The 15,816-nt window shown below is 38.9% G+C and overlaps 1 protein-coding gene across 2 annotated transcripts in view; it reads right to left on the bottom strand.

Moving 5' to 3' along the window:
• The window catches only part of CTDSPL2 (CTD small phosphatase like 2), an 18,225-nt gene extending 3,279 nt beyond the window's left edge, over positions 1-14,946 (bottom strand). Inside the window, exons 1-12 of one of the 2 annotated variants that reach the window (XM_072402531.1) lie at positions 14,807-14,946; positions 9,422-9,635; positions 9,088-9,226; positions 6,709-6,858; positions 6,285-6,500; positions 5,594-5,672; positions 4,432-4,543; positions 4,256-4,342; positions 4,023-4,085; positions 2,850-2,929; positions 2,613-2,739; positions 1,506-1,601 (exon numbers count right to left, since the gene is read on the bottom strand). In XM_072402531.1, coding sequence (XP_072258632.1) covers positions 1,506-1,601; positions 2,613-2,739; positions 2,850-2,929; positions 4,023-4,085; positions 4,256-4,342; positions 4,432-4,543; positions 5,594-5,672; positions 6,285-6,500; positions 6,709-6,858; positions 9,088-9,226; positions 9,422-9,613 — 1,341 coding nt within the window. In that variant the 5' untranslated portion in view covers positions 9,614-9,635; positions 14,807-14,946. The remainder of the gene's footprint in view (positions 1-1,505; positions 1,602-2,612; positions 2,740-2,849; positions 2,930-4,022; positions 4,086-4,255; positions 4,343-4,431; positions 4,544-5,593; positions 5,673-6,284; positions 6,501-6,708; positions 6,859-9,087; positions 9,227-9,421; positions 9,636-14,806) is intronic. The other variant, XM_072402532.1, reaches the window with a different exon arrangement.
• Positions 14,947-15,816: the final 870 nt, after the last annotated feature.

The following is a 15,816-nucleotide window of genomic DNA, read 5'->3' as shown; positions in this document are numbered from 1 at the left end:
TTTTTTTGGCCCCCAAAGAAATCCTAAATTTAAACTGCAGCTGGCCCGCTGCTGCATTGAAATAGCGCCGCTACTACAATTCTTGGCCTGACAATTCCTCTCTGCCCATGCATGGCCACTCATAAGATTTAGTTCCACATTGGCCGTGTCTGGCATTTCCAGCACTCCTCCTCAGCTGTACTTTTCCTTGCTACTCCAAGACATGGACTTGAATAATTGGATTTTCATAAAAGAATATTGTTACTATTATTGTTAGCCTGTGCAAAAAAGTTATCATTGGAATTTACCTCAGAAGGCTACAAATAGAGAAAGAGGCATAAGATTTATTCCTAAATAAAATAAAAACAAAAAATATATGCCTTTTTCTCTATTATAGGCTTGTTCCAGATTGAATGTGAAGGAAAAAACTCTTCTGTTTCCATAAGGGTTTGTATCTAGTAAGAAGGAAACATTTCCTCAATTTTTTTAATAAATTTCATAGTTGGCCCGCGACTTTGTCCAAGTTTTTAATTTTGGCCCTCTGTGTATTTGAGTTTGACACCCCTGCTCTAGACCAACTATGTGCATAGGATTGTATATCTGGGATATGTATATTTCCCTGGTGATTAAACTTGATGGACTTAAGTCTTTTTTCAACCTGACCTACTATGTAACATCAGATTCCTGCTGCAAAAAAGGAGGAGGGGATCACAGCCTTCATCTTAACCTAGGGGAGGGAATGCAATCAGGAAAGCTTACAAGACTCATCAAATAACAAATTTAAAATGTTCTGCGGCAAGCCCATTCACAGCAAAGGATAGAAGGCCTGACACTAGAGAACAGAACAATATGAGAAGCATAGTATAAAGTCTACAAGAACATAGCAAATCCTGTGCAAAAAAAGCTAGGTCAGAATACAAAAAGAGCTCCTACAAACGAGAGGACACGCTGGACTTAGACATCATCTTCTCTCTGCTTCCGGGTTCTTCCTATGTCACCCGATCTTGCAGTGCGCAGGCGCGCGACTGGGTCATGTAGATGGGGAAATTTTTTATCGACCCCACTGTGCATGCATGAGAACGGCGATTTTTTTCTTCCAATGAAAGAAAAAGGCTCCTCTGCGTATGGAAGGAGCAGCCAAGAGCCTCCCAGGATGCGTGACATAGATATCCCAGGAGGCTTTGCGCTCTCATTCGGTCTCAATCGCCGCAGTGATCAAGACAGAAAGGGGATGTGCTGCACCCCTCTCTTTTTTTTAACCACCACTACGATCATATGTTTAAATGCATTAAAATAAATGATATATGAGAAATGGAAAACCCTAGCAAACCCACCACACTCTCCTTATCAAGAATACCAAAACAATCATAGAAGTGGGGTCCTCCTAAGTGCCAGAACAGCACAAACACACAGAAAATTAGATAGACCCTCCAGTAAAATGATCAGCTCTAAAACTGGAAGCCAGGCTTGCAGAAGGATCCAAAGCAAATGTATCTTTCTAGTACAAAAAAAAAAATGGAACTCACCAGTTCTACAAGCTTCTCCAGGAACGGAACAAGCTTCAGCAACTCCTTATCGTTTTTATCCATAAACCAACTCTCAATTGGAATTCCGTTTGACAGCTGAAAGGCAAAAAATAATTATTTTTCCGTTGCCATTGTTCCAAGGAGGATTGCATTTCTCTCAATCAAGTAAATGCTAGGACATGGGAACAGCAAAGATTTCACAAAATGCTCTAGAAACATTTTTAATAAAAATTGACAAACAGATTTTAGGTGCCAAATATGTTCATGTAAACAAAGATACATGATAATACATGAATAAAAACAATTCAAAGACTCTAACTCTCCATATAGTCAAAGATGCTCATGCAACCTTCTAACAATACTTCAATGATGAATTGGCTCTAGCCTATGTATCACAGATGACACAGATCTATAAAGAACTAGTTATGCCATAGATTAATCTTTACCAAAGATTTCCATGTCAAATTACTTTCCTACATTATGTATGAACTCTCATACATGGATTCTATGTGTATGCAAACCTATCGTGTGTATTTAGGATACTAAGATAGTTGTTTAGTGCACATCCATAGGTATGTCTCACATATTTGCCCACTACTCCACACAGGCAAAATTTCAAATTTATCATAAACACTTTTTTTCTTGAGAATGCTTACTGCATTTGCAAACAGTGTAGAGATTTTCTCTCTGTTTACCCACATGCAACTTGCTGAATCTGACTCATCCATGACAAATTACCTGAATCATCATAAGTATATATTGACATATTTGACACATTAAAAACCCCAATAAGTCAGTATTTATAGCTGAGAGCGGTTGGTGCTAAACTATTCCTATACTGTGATAGGTTAGGTGCAAATCCTTGTGAAAGGATATTAAACATTTCCAAGCAGTTTTCACTAGTCAATGTTATCTGCTACCTGATCTGCCAGACATCTGCAGCTGCTTGCTAAAAGCCTTGCAGTGACAGTGTATTACTGCTCTCAGGTGCTAAGTGATTGACACTAAGTTAATGAAGTATAAACAAAATGTATACATGAAAAAGAGGATTGGCTATTAATTAAAAAAAAAAACTAACCATTTAAAATGAATATTTGTCAGTCTCACCTGGTATGCAAAGGCTTGTGGTGAGTTATCAATGATGATTGTTTTAGAAAGATCCCTCCCCAGGATATTCAGATCTTTAATGTAATTTCCTTGCACACATACGCAGTGTTCCCGGAACAGTCTGTGTCTAAGGGTAGAAGAAAAGAAGTGATATGAGAAGACAGGAATTAAGAGCAACAAAATGATTTGTTTGTTTAGAGCTGCATGTATTTATATATGAACCAGTATAAGCAATACCTCACTAGCCGTTTTTTGGGATCCAAAATATTCAGTAATTTGTCTGCATAGACTTTCTTTGACGCCGTAAAAAGGATTATCTGCAAAATTGAAAAAAAACAAAAACAAAACAATACCTGTTATGTATCCCGTGTGGCACAGACACAACTTTTCATACTTAACCATATCAGATGACAATGGACAGGGAAAATATCTTCAACATCTATCATTAGCAAAGTTTATTAGTAGTGATACAATCAAATATCACACTGCATACAACCCAAGTCACTAGTAGAGAATCCATACCAAAAATACTACGTTTATATAACTACGTGTATCTACTTTCTGTTACTTACCTTTTACCTCCCTTTCGGCCATTATATATAATTGAATAGATTTACCACAATTTTAGTTCAGCTTGTCTCCAAGTAGAATCTACACACTGACCATGTAATTATTTGCAGTGTTTAACCCTGAGAGGCAGCCCCTGTATTGTGACCCAACTTATCAGTAACCAACTGACTGTTTTTGGGTGGTGCGCCCAGCTAAAGAAGCTGGGGAGAACACTGTGTGGTATAGCTAAATCTCCTAATAGTCAAAGATGAAACCAAAGAATCTCTCTTTGATCAAGCCCGGGACTTAACACCAAGTGTTAGACATGTGGACCCTTATTGCTGACCTCATCTTTGGTAAATACTAGTTGCATGGCTGTCATGTAAATCTGTCAGCCTTAAATTTATGGATCCAAAACAGCTACGCAGACAGATTGTGATCAGGTAGCTTTTGAAGCAAAGCCTTCCCCAACCATATCGAGCAACCTGTTTAAAGTCTAGTAATGGGGTAAAAGATGCTCTTTGAGAGCTCTCTCTCTCCCCTGGGACATTAGAGACATCCTTAGCTAACATCCAATAGTTTCCTGAGGCATTATAACTATGGATGGAGTTAAGTCAGGAAAAACCTTTTGGCTTGAGAGCAATGGCTTCAGAGACTTTTACAAAGTTTGATGGGACAGACTCCTAGACTAAGTCCCCCAAGATTGCTGGAACGTAAGATGGGAATTACAAATATACAAAGATGATTTTTGTTGACTCAAGGTTTTGCCTTGGTTTGCAAATTCATAGACGTCAGATACATAAAACCTGATCTATGCTTTCTTTAGGGAAGATTTTTTTTGTCAAGGTTTTATAAACTTACCTCATAGATCTGAGACATACGTTCTAAGAACTCACGAAAGAAAGGCCGTAATCGCACATAAACCTAAAAGAAAAAGCAGAGCAGACACTCAGCATGGTAATGGTGTGTAGAATATTGGATAAAAGAACCCATCATTTCTAACCAATGGTTAATGGGTAATTAAAAAAAAAAAAAGTTAACTAACAGTTAAAAGTTAAACAGAAAAGTTAACCCAACCAATTAAAACCTCTTACCTGGTAAATGACATCTTGAAACAGGACAGGGAACGTGAGTGCAGCATCTTCCAGTTCATTCAGGCTGCAATGCACCAATGTTTCATCCTGGGAAAAAAAAAACACCATCAAGTAATGACCAAAAACAAAATGTAAATATTAGGCACTGTATAAAAAAAAAAAAAGAGGTAACCTACCAAATCTAGGACAAGGGAGAACTCAGGGGTACTCCTGGTTTTAAGAGGCAGCGCTGGCTTCCTGTTAAGTTGTTCTTCAGTCAATGGTGGGACATGTTTGATGAAATAGTATCTATATAAAGAGATCAAGTAATTGAGCACAATCAATACATTTTAAAAGAACAAACATATTGCCACAATTTTTCAATTAGATGTTAAGTTATTTTAACTCCAAACAACTTTATATTTATACACACAAGCTCTGAATTTCCACAATAAAATGACAAAATGCATTCCTGAAAAAACAGAAAAACTACCTCCACGTGAATTTGTTGCTACAGCTGCAGGCAGGGTATGGCTATATCATCTATGTCTGCATTTACCATACTTTCTGGACTACTATAGTTAAAGTAAGTGAATTCATTAAAAATAGCCAGCGCATAAAAATATGGTACCGGTAAAAACTTTTAAAAGTACTCAAAAATGTCTTACTAGCCAGGTGGAGAGGAAGCAGTTACAGAACAGGGGGGCTACTTCATCCTTGTGCTAGATAGACTAAATGTGCTGGCCTTGGCCTTTTTTTTTAGCAATTACTAACATTTTTCGTCTTGGCAATTTGTATATAGATTGGTGACCATGCTTTACACAAACATACACATCTGAGAAAAAACTGTGCAATCAGTCTAATAGTTCAGAGGCCAAGCAATGCTAGAGACTACATGTTTCATCCTTGTGCTAAGCTGTAAATGTGCTGGCCTTGGCTGTTTTAGCAAATACTAACATTCTGCCACTTGGCAATTACCCTACAACAGCAGTTTGTATATAGATTGGTGACCATGCTTTGCACAGACATACACAAACTGAGGTTAAATTGTGTGAGTCAGTCTAATATTTAAAAGGCCAAGCAATGTTACAATGAGACAATGTGTTTCTACTGCTAAAAATAGAAATGGTATTTTTCGGGATGTAAGTGTATCAAACTCCTTGGATTTGGCCAAGAAAGTCTGAAAGTGATAAATTATATCCAATTTAAAGTGACCGGTCATTGTCAAGTAACATGCAGTAGTACACTGGTGCACTAGTGAAACAATGAATCACTGAGCAATGCTGCCACCAACAAAGACCAAGAAAAATCACGTGCAATAAATGGTTGGTTAAAACAAAATTCCAAAACACTACTTACGGGTCAAAAACTTCCCAATCTTCCTCATAGGCTGCTTCAGCATGTGCAGAAGAGTAACCACTATCTGGTGATACTGGAGCTGGAAAAAAAAAAAATACACTAGACTGAACTTCTCACAAGCACAAAAAGTTCAGGGTTCTCCCCAGGCACTTTTAGCAGGGCGCACTACCCAGCTGTTTTTGGGTGGTTACCAAAGAGTTTGGTCACAATACAGGGGCTGCCACCCCAACCTAAACTTTTTCCCACCCGGCTTAAAAAAATTTCTGGGTCGAGCACCGACGTTGTAAAAACTACTATTTTTTTACCTTATAGTGTCCAATGTCATCAGCAATTACAATTTTTTAATGACAAACAAAATTCGGTAGATCTGGCAAGCAATAGCTGCCAGTATATTTCTCTGACAGAATATACCTGCCAAATAAAGTGACAGTTCACAGAAAACTGCAAAAAATCAAACCTCCAGGGAAATAGCCTAATACATAAATTATACATGTGTGTGTGTGGGATTACACGCCTTTGCAATGTAGACAAGATCGGGCTTGGTTAAAAACAACGTCCACATGTGCGAACTTGTTTTAAACCTGCGTCTGTCTGATGCATGGAACACATGCTTAGAAGTGAAGAGTTTTAGGTGTACCAGATTTTGAAAATACAGGTTTACTATAACAGTTTGCAAGCAAGTACTACTGACCTGTTAGTGTTGGTATGTCTCGCTCTGGGTTGTCCTCCCCTGACTCCAGCCAGCTACCGGCTGTTGTTCGGACAGGCGTCCCCTGATTGGTGTAGGATGTTCCATTAGTGGAGGTGGTGGTGCTGGTGCTGATTTCATCCACCTGCTCCATTTCCAGCTGTTTTACTATCTCTTCAGCCTCTACTGCTTGTCCTGGAGAGTCTGATCCTGACGTCCCTAGAGCAAAGTTAAATCCGTTAATTCTGAAATGTTTCATTAAAGTAACTAAAGAAAAAAAAAACACTTCTTGAAGAAGAAAAAAAAAAAAACGTGGCAACCATTGTTATGCAAGAAATATTCTCAATATATTACTTTTTTTCCATCGCCGTCCTGGATTTATATCAGTAACATAAAACAGTAAATATGCATCATGTTGGCAACGTACCATTTTTGTTTGCTGGTGAGAAAAAGTTGAAGACGGGAGAGAAAATGGTCCCCAGCAGTGTGGTCCTGGGTGGGCTGCCTGCTGCTGGCACATCTTCCAGCTTTCCATTCTGTTTTACATGTTGAGATGTCAGCTCATAACTTGCTGCTTCTATATGATGGTGAAATAGAAAATGGTCAGTAGAAGACAAAACACAGCCAAAAGGCACATAACAAACTGAAAGTGGAAATATGGGCAAAGTAATGACATATATGAAAGCACTCAGAAGTCCCCCTAATAGTTTTATTACCTGTCAATTCTGCCAATAAGTCTGGTTTTTTACAGCCTATTTTAACGAACCAAACTACCATGCAACTAGATCAGTTAGAATGTCAAGACAAACCACAAACACGGACAGGGGTGTCTACAATGATCAGCCTTTAGTCATACAGTTAAAACCTTTATCCATAAAAAAACAAAACAAATGTTGCTGTTGCAATATAAAACTTGCTGAAGTTGGGCTTTTATTTATTAGTCGCTTATGAAAAGTCCACCAAACACTACCTTCACAGGTTAATGCTGCTGGCCAAGTATGGCTACACTTCTCCCTCCATGGATACAGTGGAGATGTAAGAAAAGTCACCCCAAGACAAATTTTTATTGACAGTATGACCAAGAAAAAAATTATGCAGCCACCACACAACAAGGACTGTAGTTTGCATTATTTTCCTTTTTGTTTGATATTAAACATCCTTTAATTTTATAATAGAGAGCTTCAGATCTTTCTGGAGTATTAAACAGATGCAGGTTTACATTCTCGCCACTAGAGGGGGTATTGTCAGGAGAAAAAATCTCACATTACAAAAATGAAGTTCACAAAATCCTGATTTGTCATGAACACAATATAAACTTAAGAATCCTGTGAACAGCTTTTTCCTGTACGAAAGGGTAAAATGCAAAGAGAGAAACTGCTTCAAAAAGCTGTGGTAGATCTCTTAGAGTTTGATTTTTAGTTTCATGATTGCCATACAATTTATAAAGACCTAGCACCACAAAATGCTTGCTATATAGAACCATGCAGCTGTAATAAACGCCTAACTCCAGCTAAGGCTTGGAATTTTATATGTATACTTCCTAAGCTAGCTTGCTAGACAGCAGTAGAACAAACGGTGCTCTTTACCACAGTTGAATCTAAAGTAAAACTCTAGACCAACAGCTAAAGGCACCAATAAAAGACAATTTGTATTTGTGTACAGCCACTCCTGTAACTTACAGACATTATCTACACAATAACAAAGAAGTGATCAGCATTGAACAATAAGTCCATATTTTTATATATATAATTTGTAGGCGTTTGTAACAGACATACATAAACTGGCATGTTCCAAGAATTAAAGAATTTATAATATAATAGATCATCAACATAACTAATCATGACTATGCCCGTAAACCGCATCTGTTTGATTAAATGACCACAAGGTATAGATCCTATTCTAAAAATTATATCCAGACCCTGCATTTAATCCACATTGTATGCAGAAATACTTATGTGCATCTTGATGTTTCACATATTTGGGTATCATACATTTCTTGTCAGAATTCCAGGTACACATACTCTGAATAAACAACTACACATCTTGACCAATAGCCTTTTTTATGTCTGCCTTGTCTGGGTCAACATGTGTAATTGTTTATTCCAAAGAAGTAAACCTATGAGCCGAAGACAAGGGAACATATTCGCCAGCATACAAAACACCAAACTGCAGGATTAGTACTCAATGCAGAGAATTTGAATGGAACATTCTAGGGTTTGAGACTTGCAGTCTTTGGGGCAAATTTATTACAGCTCTCCAAGGCTGGAGAGGATACACTTTCACCAGTGAAGCTGGGTGATACAGGAAACGGATTGGATCTGGTCCAGGATTCAAAACATTTGCTAACAAATAGTAAATGACTGAAGAATACTATCCTGGGTTTGCTCGATCACCCAGCTTCACTAACAAAAAAGTGTAGCCTCTCCAGCCTTGGAGAGCTTTAATAAATTAGACTTATTGAACTGCGAAGATGCCATTTACCTGGATAGGAACAAGTAGATATGTACTTTGGATTCATAGACAATACCATTATCGCTGCAATGAATCTGAATACATAAAATATAGACTTTGTATTGTTTTTAAAATGCTGATCATTCGTTTGTGAAATGCTCCCGTTCTTGAGGGCCAGGATCTGCACATACTTTAGTATTTTTGATAATTTATTAATTATTTTTTTAAATACATTTATTACGGTGTCAATATGTAACATTCCTACCCCTTTTCTACCCACTAAGACCTGGAGTCATATAGTTTAGTCCTATAGAAATACTAAAATAGCTATAACCAATGAGTAGAAATTAGTAACCTCCATTGACTTGACTTTTCCGTCTGACACGGGCAATGGGCTTGCTTGGTTTTTCACCTGTACGTGGAGTTGAGGTGATGAGGTTATTATCAAGATCACGCTCCACCCGACTCCTCTTTGGGGGATTCTCACGATCCTCCTAAAAAAAAAAAAAAAAAACAAAACAAAAAAGAATGACAATTCCTTTGTGCTGTTTACTAAAAAAAAATTAAATTGGTTAGCCACAAGTAATTGTACCAAGTCAATCATACAAATGAATTAGCAAGATATATGTAAGACTTGCAGATATATGAATACCTTCCAGCAAATTCTGAACATTTGAACTCATACTTGCCTTTGTTGTGCTGCCTTTGATGAAATTTTTTATGGTAGAAAGTAAACCGGTATCAGATTTAGGCAGTTTATCTTCCAGAGGTGAACTCTCCTCCTCCTCTTCTTCCTCTGAATGCTTCCTCTTAGTACGAGCAGTGCGCCCGGCAGGCCCGTGACTGCTGCGCGGAGACCCCTTCCGCGTCCTAAGCCTCATTTTTATGAGTGCCACATAAAAGCTGCAAATTGAGAAGAAGAATATATTATTATAATAATATGTAAGAACTGAAATATTTTAAAACACAAATACTTCTAAGAGATAGTAAAGATTTTGACATCTTGGGGTATTAAAGGCTGTGAGTGATGTCAGAAGAATGTGTACACAGGTAAAAGAAAGATAAGATGGTGGGGAAGGGAGAAGGAAAAATGGGGAGAGAAAAAAAAAAAAGTTTGTATGTGAGATCAGGCATATTTTTTCATGAAAGGGGAGCCGTTGTGTGATCTTTGGAAACATCATGCTATTAGACTGGGAGAGAGAAGAACATACATGAGGAGATCAGATTTTTTATCTCTTTGAAGAATACATTGCATCGAAGAAAAGCTGCTGGTTGGGAGAACAGAAATAGTTTCCTCGGTGAACTGCAGCCCTTTTACCATCGAATGAGTCCCGTCCCGGTCAGAACTTTATTATTATTATTATTTTTAATAAACAGGATTTATATACCTCCAACATATTATTCAGTGCTGTACATTAGTTACTTTATAAATAGAACTTCATAAATCTTTGTAATAGGTGACTAGATCATAAAACTAGGTGAACAGAACTACATTTCTTATAGCAGCTAAGAAACATGCATGTGGTTGAATTTAGCTGTTTGCCTACCCCCTTAACTCTAAAAAAGCTAAAGCATCAATAGGATTGTAATCCTCCGTATTTTAATGTACGTGTACTTTATGAATAGGTCTACGTGGATTTTAATGGAAAAAATACAAGAGGTTCTTGCAGCAGAATTTAAAAACATTAGCAGCCTGGTTGCAGTGCCAAATCAATTAATTTGATAGTCATGGAGCCAGAACAAGCAGTCAAAATATGGACTCTTTGCCAATTTACTAAAATGTATTCTGCCAGATCAGTGATGCAATTTATTAAAGCCAAAGACAGCCGGGCAACTAGAAATTTCAGAAGGTAAGTTCAGCTTTCATAAACTTGAACTGGGAGATATCTGAGGGTGACACTAGTAACCAATATCCATTCCACAAGAAGTTCAGCAATGGAAAAGCTGTAAACTTTTTTCTTATTTTCTATTTCTTTAAACATTCTATTTTTATTTTTAACACATTAAAACAGTACAGAACAACATTATAAACTAATTGAGGGGATAAGGGGGAAATATTAAGGGGACATCAGAGGAAAAGGGGGGGGGGGGGGGGTCAAAATGGGGGGGGGGGGGGGGGGGGGGGGGGGGTTCAAAATTGAGTGTGTGTGTGTGTGTGTGTGGGGGGGAGAGTGTCTCAAAGATACATAAGTTCAAGGAGTCGAGAGTAGTAGCAAGATATTAAAAAAATGTAAAAATGGTTAAAAAAAATAAGGGGGAGTCTCAGTTGTAGTGTACTTAATTCGGTCCAGATAGAATATTACCTGTAAAGAAATTGCTACTTATTAAAGGGAGGGGAGGCTTTTGCTTTTTATCTTTTGACCTAAACATACATAAATAATCGGTCTTACAAACCGAGCATGTGCAGAGTAGAGGTCTCTTTGGTCTGCCCACACACACAGTTGTGTAAATTGCTTCACAAAATGACTGACCATAATTTGCAAAACTGCAACAATTATTTTCTAAATGATCTCAGCTGATGTCTTTTGTGATAAAAATGTAAATACGTAAAATTAAATATGTTGCTATGAGAGGGGTTAAACCCAAATTACTCCGATATGCAGCTTTTGGACATTAGAGAAGAACTCCACAAAGCTGTAGTGCCTGGCAAAACGTTATCAGTTTAAAACCCACAATCTGGTCTCTTTCTTATGTGTGCAATGTCAACCATCACCAGAGACAACTTACTCCATGGAACACTATGACTTCCCAAGGTATGAGCAGTAAATGGTTACTCACCTGCTCTCCAAGAGACAGCAAACTGAGAGCAACCTCCTCCAAAAAGCCAAAAGGCACCCATTTCTGAACTATATATAAATGCCACACATTTTTTACTATAAGCACACCAAATCAAAGGATATCAAAATCAAGATAAGCAGTAGTTCTCCTTTCTACACATCAGAAAGAATGAATGGAGCAAGCTGTCCTATTACTGCATTCTGAACTGACATGGGCTTTGTGACACCAGCGCTCTGCTTCTCTTGTCATTACCTGTTCCAACAGTACCCAGAAAATACTCTGCACTGCCAGTGAGCAGGGAGGGTATTCCTCAATTGTCAGGAATAATTCTTTGCTACCATAGCAACATATGTCCAGCCCAGCTTTACACTGATTAGCATAAGCAGCTACTCACTTGGGGAGATTGTGTACATGAGCATTTATAAAAATCACTTCAACATAGCTTTTTAAACCCAATTTTTAAAATTAAAATGATTAACAGCAGAAGAATTATAAGGAATTTGTTTAATAGAGGCAGCATATCCTGTTTAAGAAAATGTTGGCAATAGGAAAGTCCCTGTCCGTGCACAAAGGGTGCTACTACATTATACACAGAAGTTGCACCAAAGTTTAGGTGAGCTAAACAAAAGAGTAAAGAATCATTGCGTGCCCTTTACCTGTACACACTGGACAGAAGATGTGTGGTGTACATTACCAATCCTTTAAAGTATAACTAGAGTCCTACTGTGGCATCAGGCAGGTTCTTATTGCAGAAAGGGACAGGCGATGTCCGCTATGCAGTAAGTATTCTTACCTACCTGATTGCCGCTCAGCTGTCCAAACACACTGATCTGTGGGTGCCAGGTCTGAGCGAACTTACACGTTGCTGTTACTTTGTCCTGGTCAATCAAGATGAACAAAGTTTAGGATGCAGAAGAAAATAAGGGATAAGTTAGCAGTGCCTGCAACAGACCGCGAACAGGCGAGTATCACCCATTGCTGACCATTTGTTTGAAAACCCTACATGGCACACCATTGAGTTGCAGCACGAAAGATGAGTTGCCTTAGGGTGCAGGAAGAGGAAGCCACATAGGCCAAGATAGAAATTGGATACTATTTCTGGATATCTTGTGTGTTACCACCTCCTGGATTGTAAGCTCTTCAGGGCAGGGTCCTCTCCTCCTCCTGTGTCAATGTCTGTCATTTGCAACACCTATTTAATGTACAGCACTGAAAGATATGTTTGCGCTATATAAATACTATTTAATCTTAATAATACCTACCACAGAAAATTATTTGACCCAAAGATTATATATGATCCATGAATAACAAACAATATTATTCTTACATAACACTGCTTACCAATTTTTTACAGGAACTTAAAAGATCTAAAAACAAGCACTTATTGGCTGTAAAAGAAGAGACACTTAGTTGAACAAATGTTGGCCATAATTACCTCTGCAAGTCATTTGGAATAACTATCAGCTGTACATATCTGCCAACCACGCAAAAGCACACTCTGGCAATTCTTTTTGATCAAAACTGATCCAGGTCTCACAGGCTGGATGGAGACCATTGATTAACAGCAAAACTCAACAAAGTCTCACTCTAAGCTCTGGTCTTCCCTTCTTAAAACCACAAACCTGAATATCTAAAAATCACATTCTAGTGTACTCAAGGCTAAGGTCCTGCTGGAAGGAGAACAATGGCTCCAGTCTCTGAACAAATAAATGCTGTCCTCTGGAACTGCTTAAGCTACCTACACATGTCCAATGGTTCTCGGTTGATATCGGACGAGAATCTGGCATGTGTACAGCGCTTGTCATTCATTGTATGGACAACGAACAATTGCATTGCAAGGAAATGGGGGAGGGCGCACAGCAGGTTGCCGATCTGTCGTTCTTCCCCTCCCCTCCCCATAGAAGGGAACGGTGCTGTATGTACAGCGCTCCTTCATGCATCCTGCAGTCCTTAGTCGTTGGAAAGTAAAATTGTGAAAGATAGAGAGCGAGCGCGAGAGAGCACGAGAGAGAGAGAGCGCGAGAGAGCCCGAGAGAGAGAGAGAGGGAGCACGAGAGAGAGGGAGCACGAGAGAGAGGGAGCACGAGAGAGAGAGAGACAAAGAGGGAGCACGTGAGAACGAGTCTCTGTGTTGTTACCTAACTTTTAATAACCACCCAAAAACAGCCGTTTAAAAAAAGGGCGGGGGAGAACACTGATGTAAAGGGTTAGCCAGTTTACATTCAACTAGCACTTTTTTTTTCTCAGTTACAACTAAAAGTGACCGGTTCTCTTCAAAAAGGAACCTGTAAGGTCAGAATTGACAGGTCACAGCTCAGGCACCTCGGAAGGACGAGAGGCTACCACTGCCCGACTCCCAGTTTATCTTTGCAACACCATTAACATGACACCAGAAATAACGAATTCTCTGGCTGTAGAGGTGCCTTGGCTGTGAGGATAACCAGCAAAACATTGCCTCAAGAGGTTTTCAGGGCTTCATTTAGCTGTAGCTGTCTTCTCTCATCTGTTCCAGATCCAAAGTCACCAGACGAGGCACATGAGTGACCCGAATAATGTTTTTACATTAGATTGTAAGCCCCTTTGAGGGACAATAATGACATGACTATAGACTATTGTTAAGTGCTGCATATGTCGGCGCTACATAAATACTGTGTAGTAGTAATAATAATAGCCATCTATGGAAGTGGCACTCAGGCCAGAACCGAATTTAAGGGTTCCTTTTGGTAGAAAAATGAGGATATATATCTATACATACACACAGGCAATTCAGGTCTATACTGAAAGACAAGTGCAATAAATCAGGTAAATATTAAGTTCTATATAATTCACTGCAGATTCAAGACAGCTAAAGGCTGAGATTTCTGCAGCTGGTGATGTGCAACGTCCCCTCTGCCTCATTTACCACCTGGATGATTCACACCTCCAAGGCAGCTCAGAATTGGAGTGATGAAGCCCTCTGAACATAGTACAGACACCAGTTCATCAGACTGTCTGAATAGGAGACAAGGCAAGAAGGCTGCTCAGGGGTTTGGGAACACCATCCCTACCAGTAAGCAAATAAGGTTCCCAGATGACTGACACTGACAGAGTCGATTTTGGGCACAAAAAGTTTGCCTAGACGAAAAACCGATTATCTGAACAGGCAAGGATGTATCCCTAACAAAGCTTTATTTTCAGTTTGATCAGACTCATACAATAAATGTTTTCTCAAGGTGCTTTCTTGATTTGATTTTTGACAGCATATGTTACTATTTACATAGATGGTGTAAAACCTGCACAAGCCAAACAACACCAACCTTGAATTTAGAAAAGATGATTACAGACTGATATCCCGATGAATGATCAAATCAGCGCTGTACGGACGCCTTCAGGCAAAAGATAACCAACTGCTCTAGACTTCATCATTTGTACTGCCGCGTAAAATTGATTTTTGATCACGTGACCTAAGAGAGGGGAAAAAAAACAAGATTTAAAGACATTTCAGGTGAACAATCACTTTTAAAAAGACTACATGTGACAAATTACAACTCCCTAGTCAAAAGTCAGAAGACAGAAAGCCAAAACACTGCTACTAATACTTAGTTATTATGACTTATTGTGAGCACTGCACTATCGTCTATGATCGTTCCTATGACCACAGCATGGACTTCATCCAGCGTTATCCAGGTTCTTTTAGCAGGGCGCACCATCCGTCACTTTTCAGCAACCATCCAGCTATTTTTGGGTGCTTTCTGATGAATTAGGTCACAATACAGGGGCTGCCACCTGTTTACTTCTTACCACCCAGCTTAAAAAGACATTGTTTATCCAACAGAAAGCAGTAGGTTTTAGGGTACAAGAATTTAATTTTAGCTGCACAATCAAAGGTATTCGTGGAGCTCTAGACCCAAATGTTTTAGACTACATTATAATAAAGCAGAACTAAACCCATGATACTTACCTGTCCTCCTTCCTTTGCAAGGCGGCACCATGTTTTTTTTTTCTCTTGTAGGTGATCTTTGGCCAACTTGATTGGTTGGGCTGGGTCGACAGAACTCCTGCACAGATACGTAGGAGTTCATTCATACTTGGCACGTGCAAAGGAACCCGGATTGCCAGGTATCCAGGGAACCAAAGCTGTGTATGTGCAGCTCAATGACAGCTTTGTGAAAGATACCCAGAGCCATCAGGCAGGTAAGAGGAATTATCGAAGAAGGAACATTGCCTGCCTCTTTCTGCAATAATACCCTAGTCAAACAGGACTTTTTTTTAAAAAGTGGAACTTTAGTTCTACTTTACCTAGATTTCTTACACAGTTGCATTGTAA

Source organism: Pyxicephalus adspersus, chromosome 2, assembly GCF_032062135.1.
Source record: "Pyxicephalus adspersus chromosome 2, UCB_Pads_2.0, whole genome shotgun sequence".
Taxonomy (NCBI): domain Eukaryota; kingdom Metazoa; phylum Chordata; class Amphibia; order Anura; family Pyxicephalidae; genus Pyxicephalus; species Pyxicephalus adspersus.
This window is presented reverse-complemented; position numbering and strand designations above follow the sequence as displayed.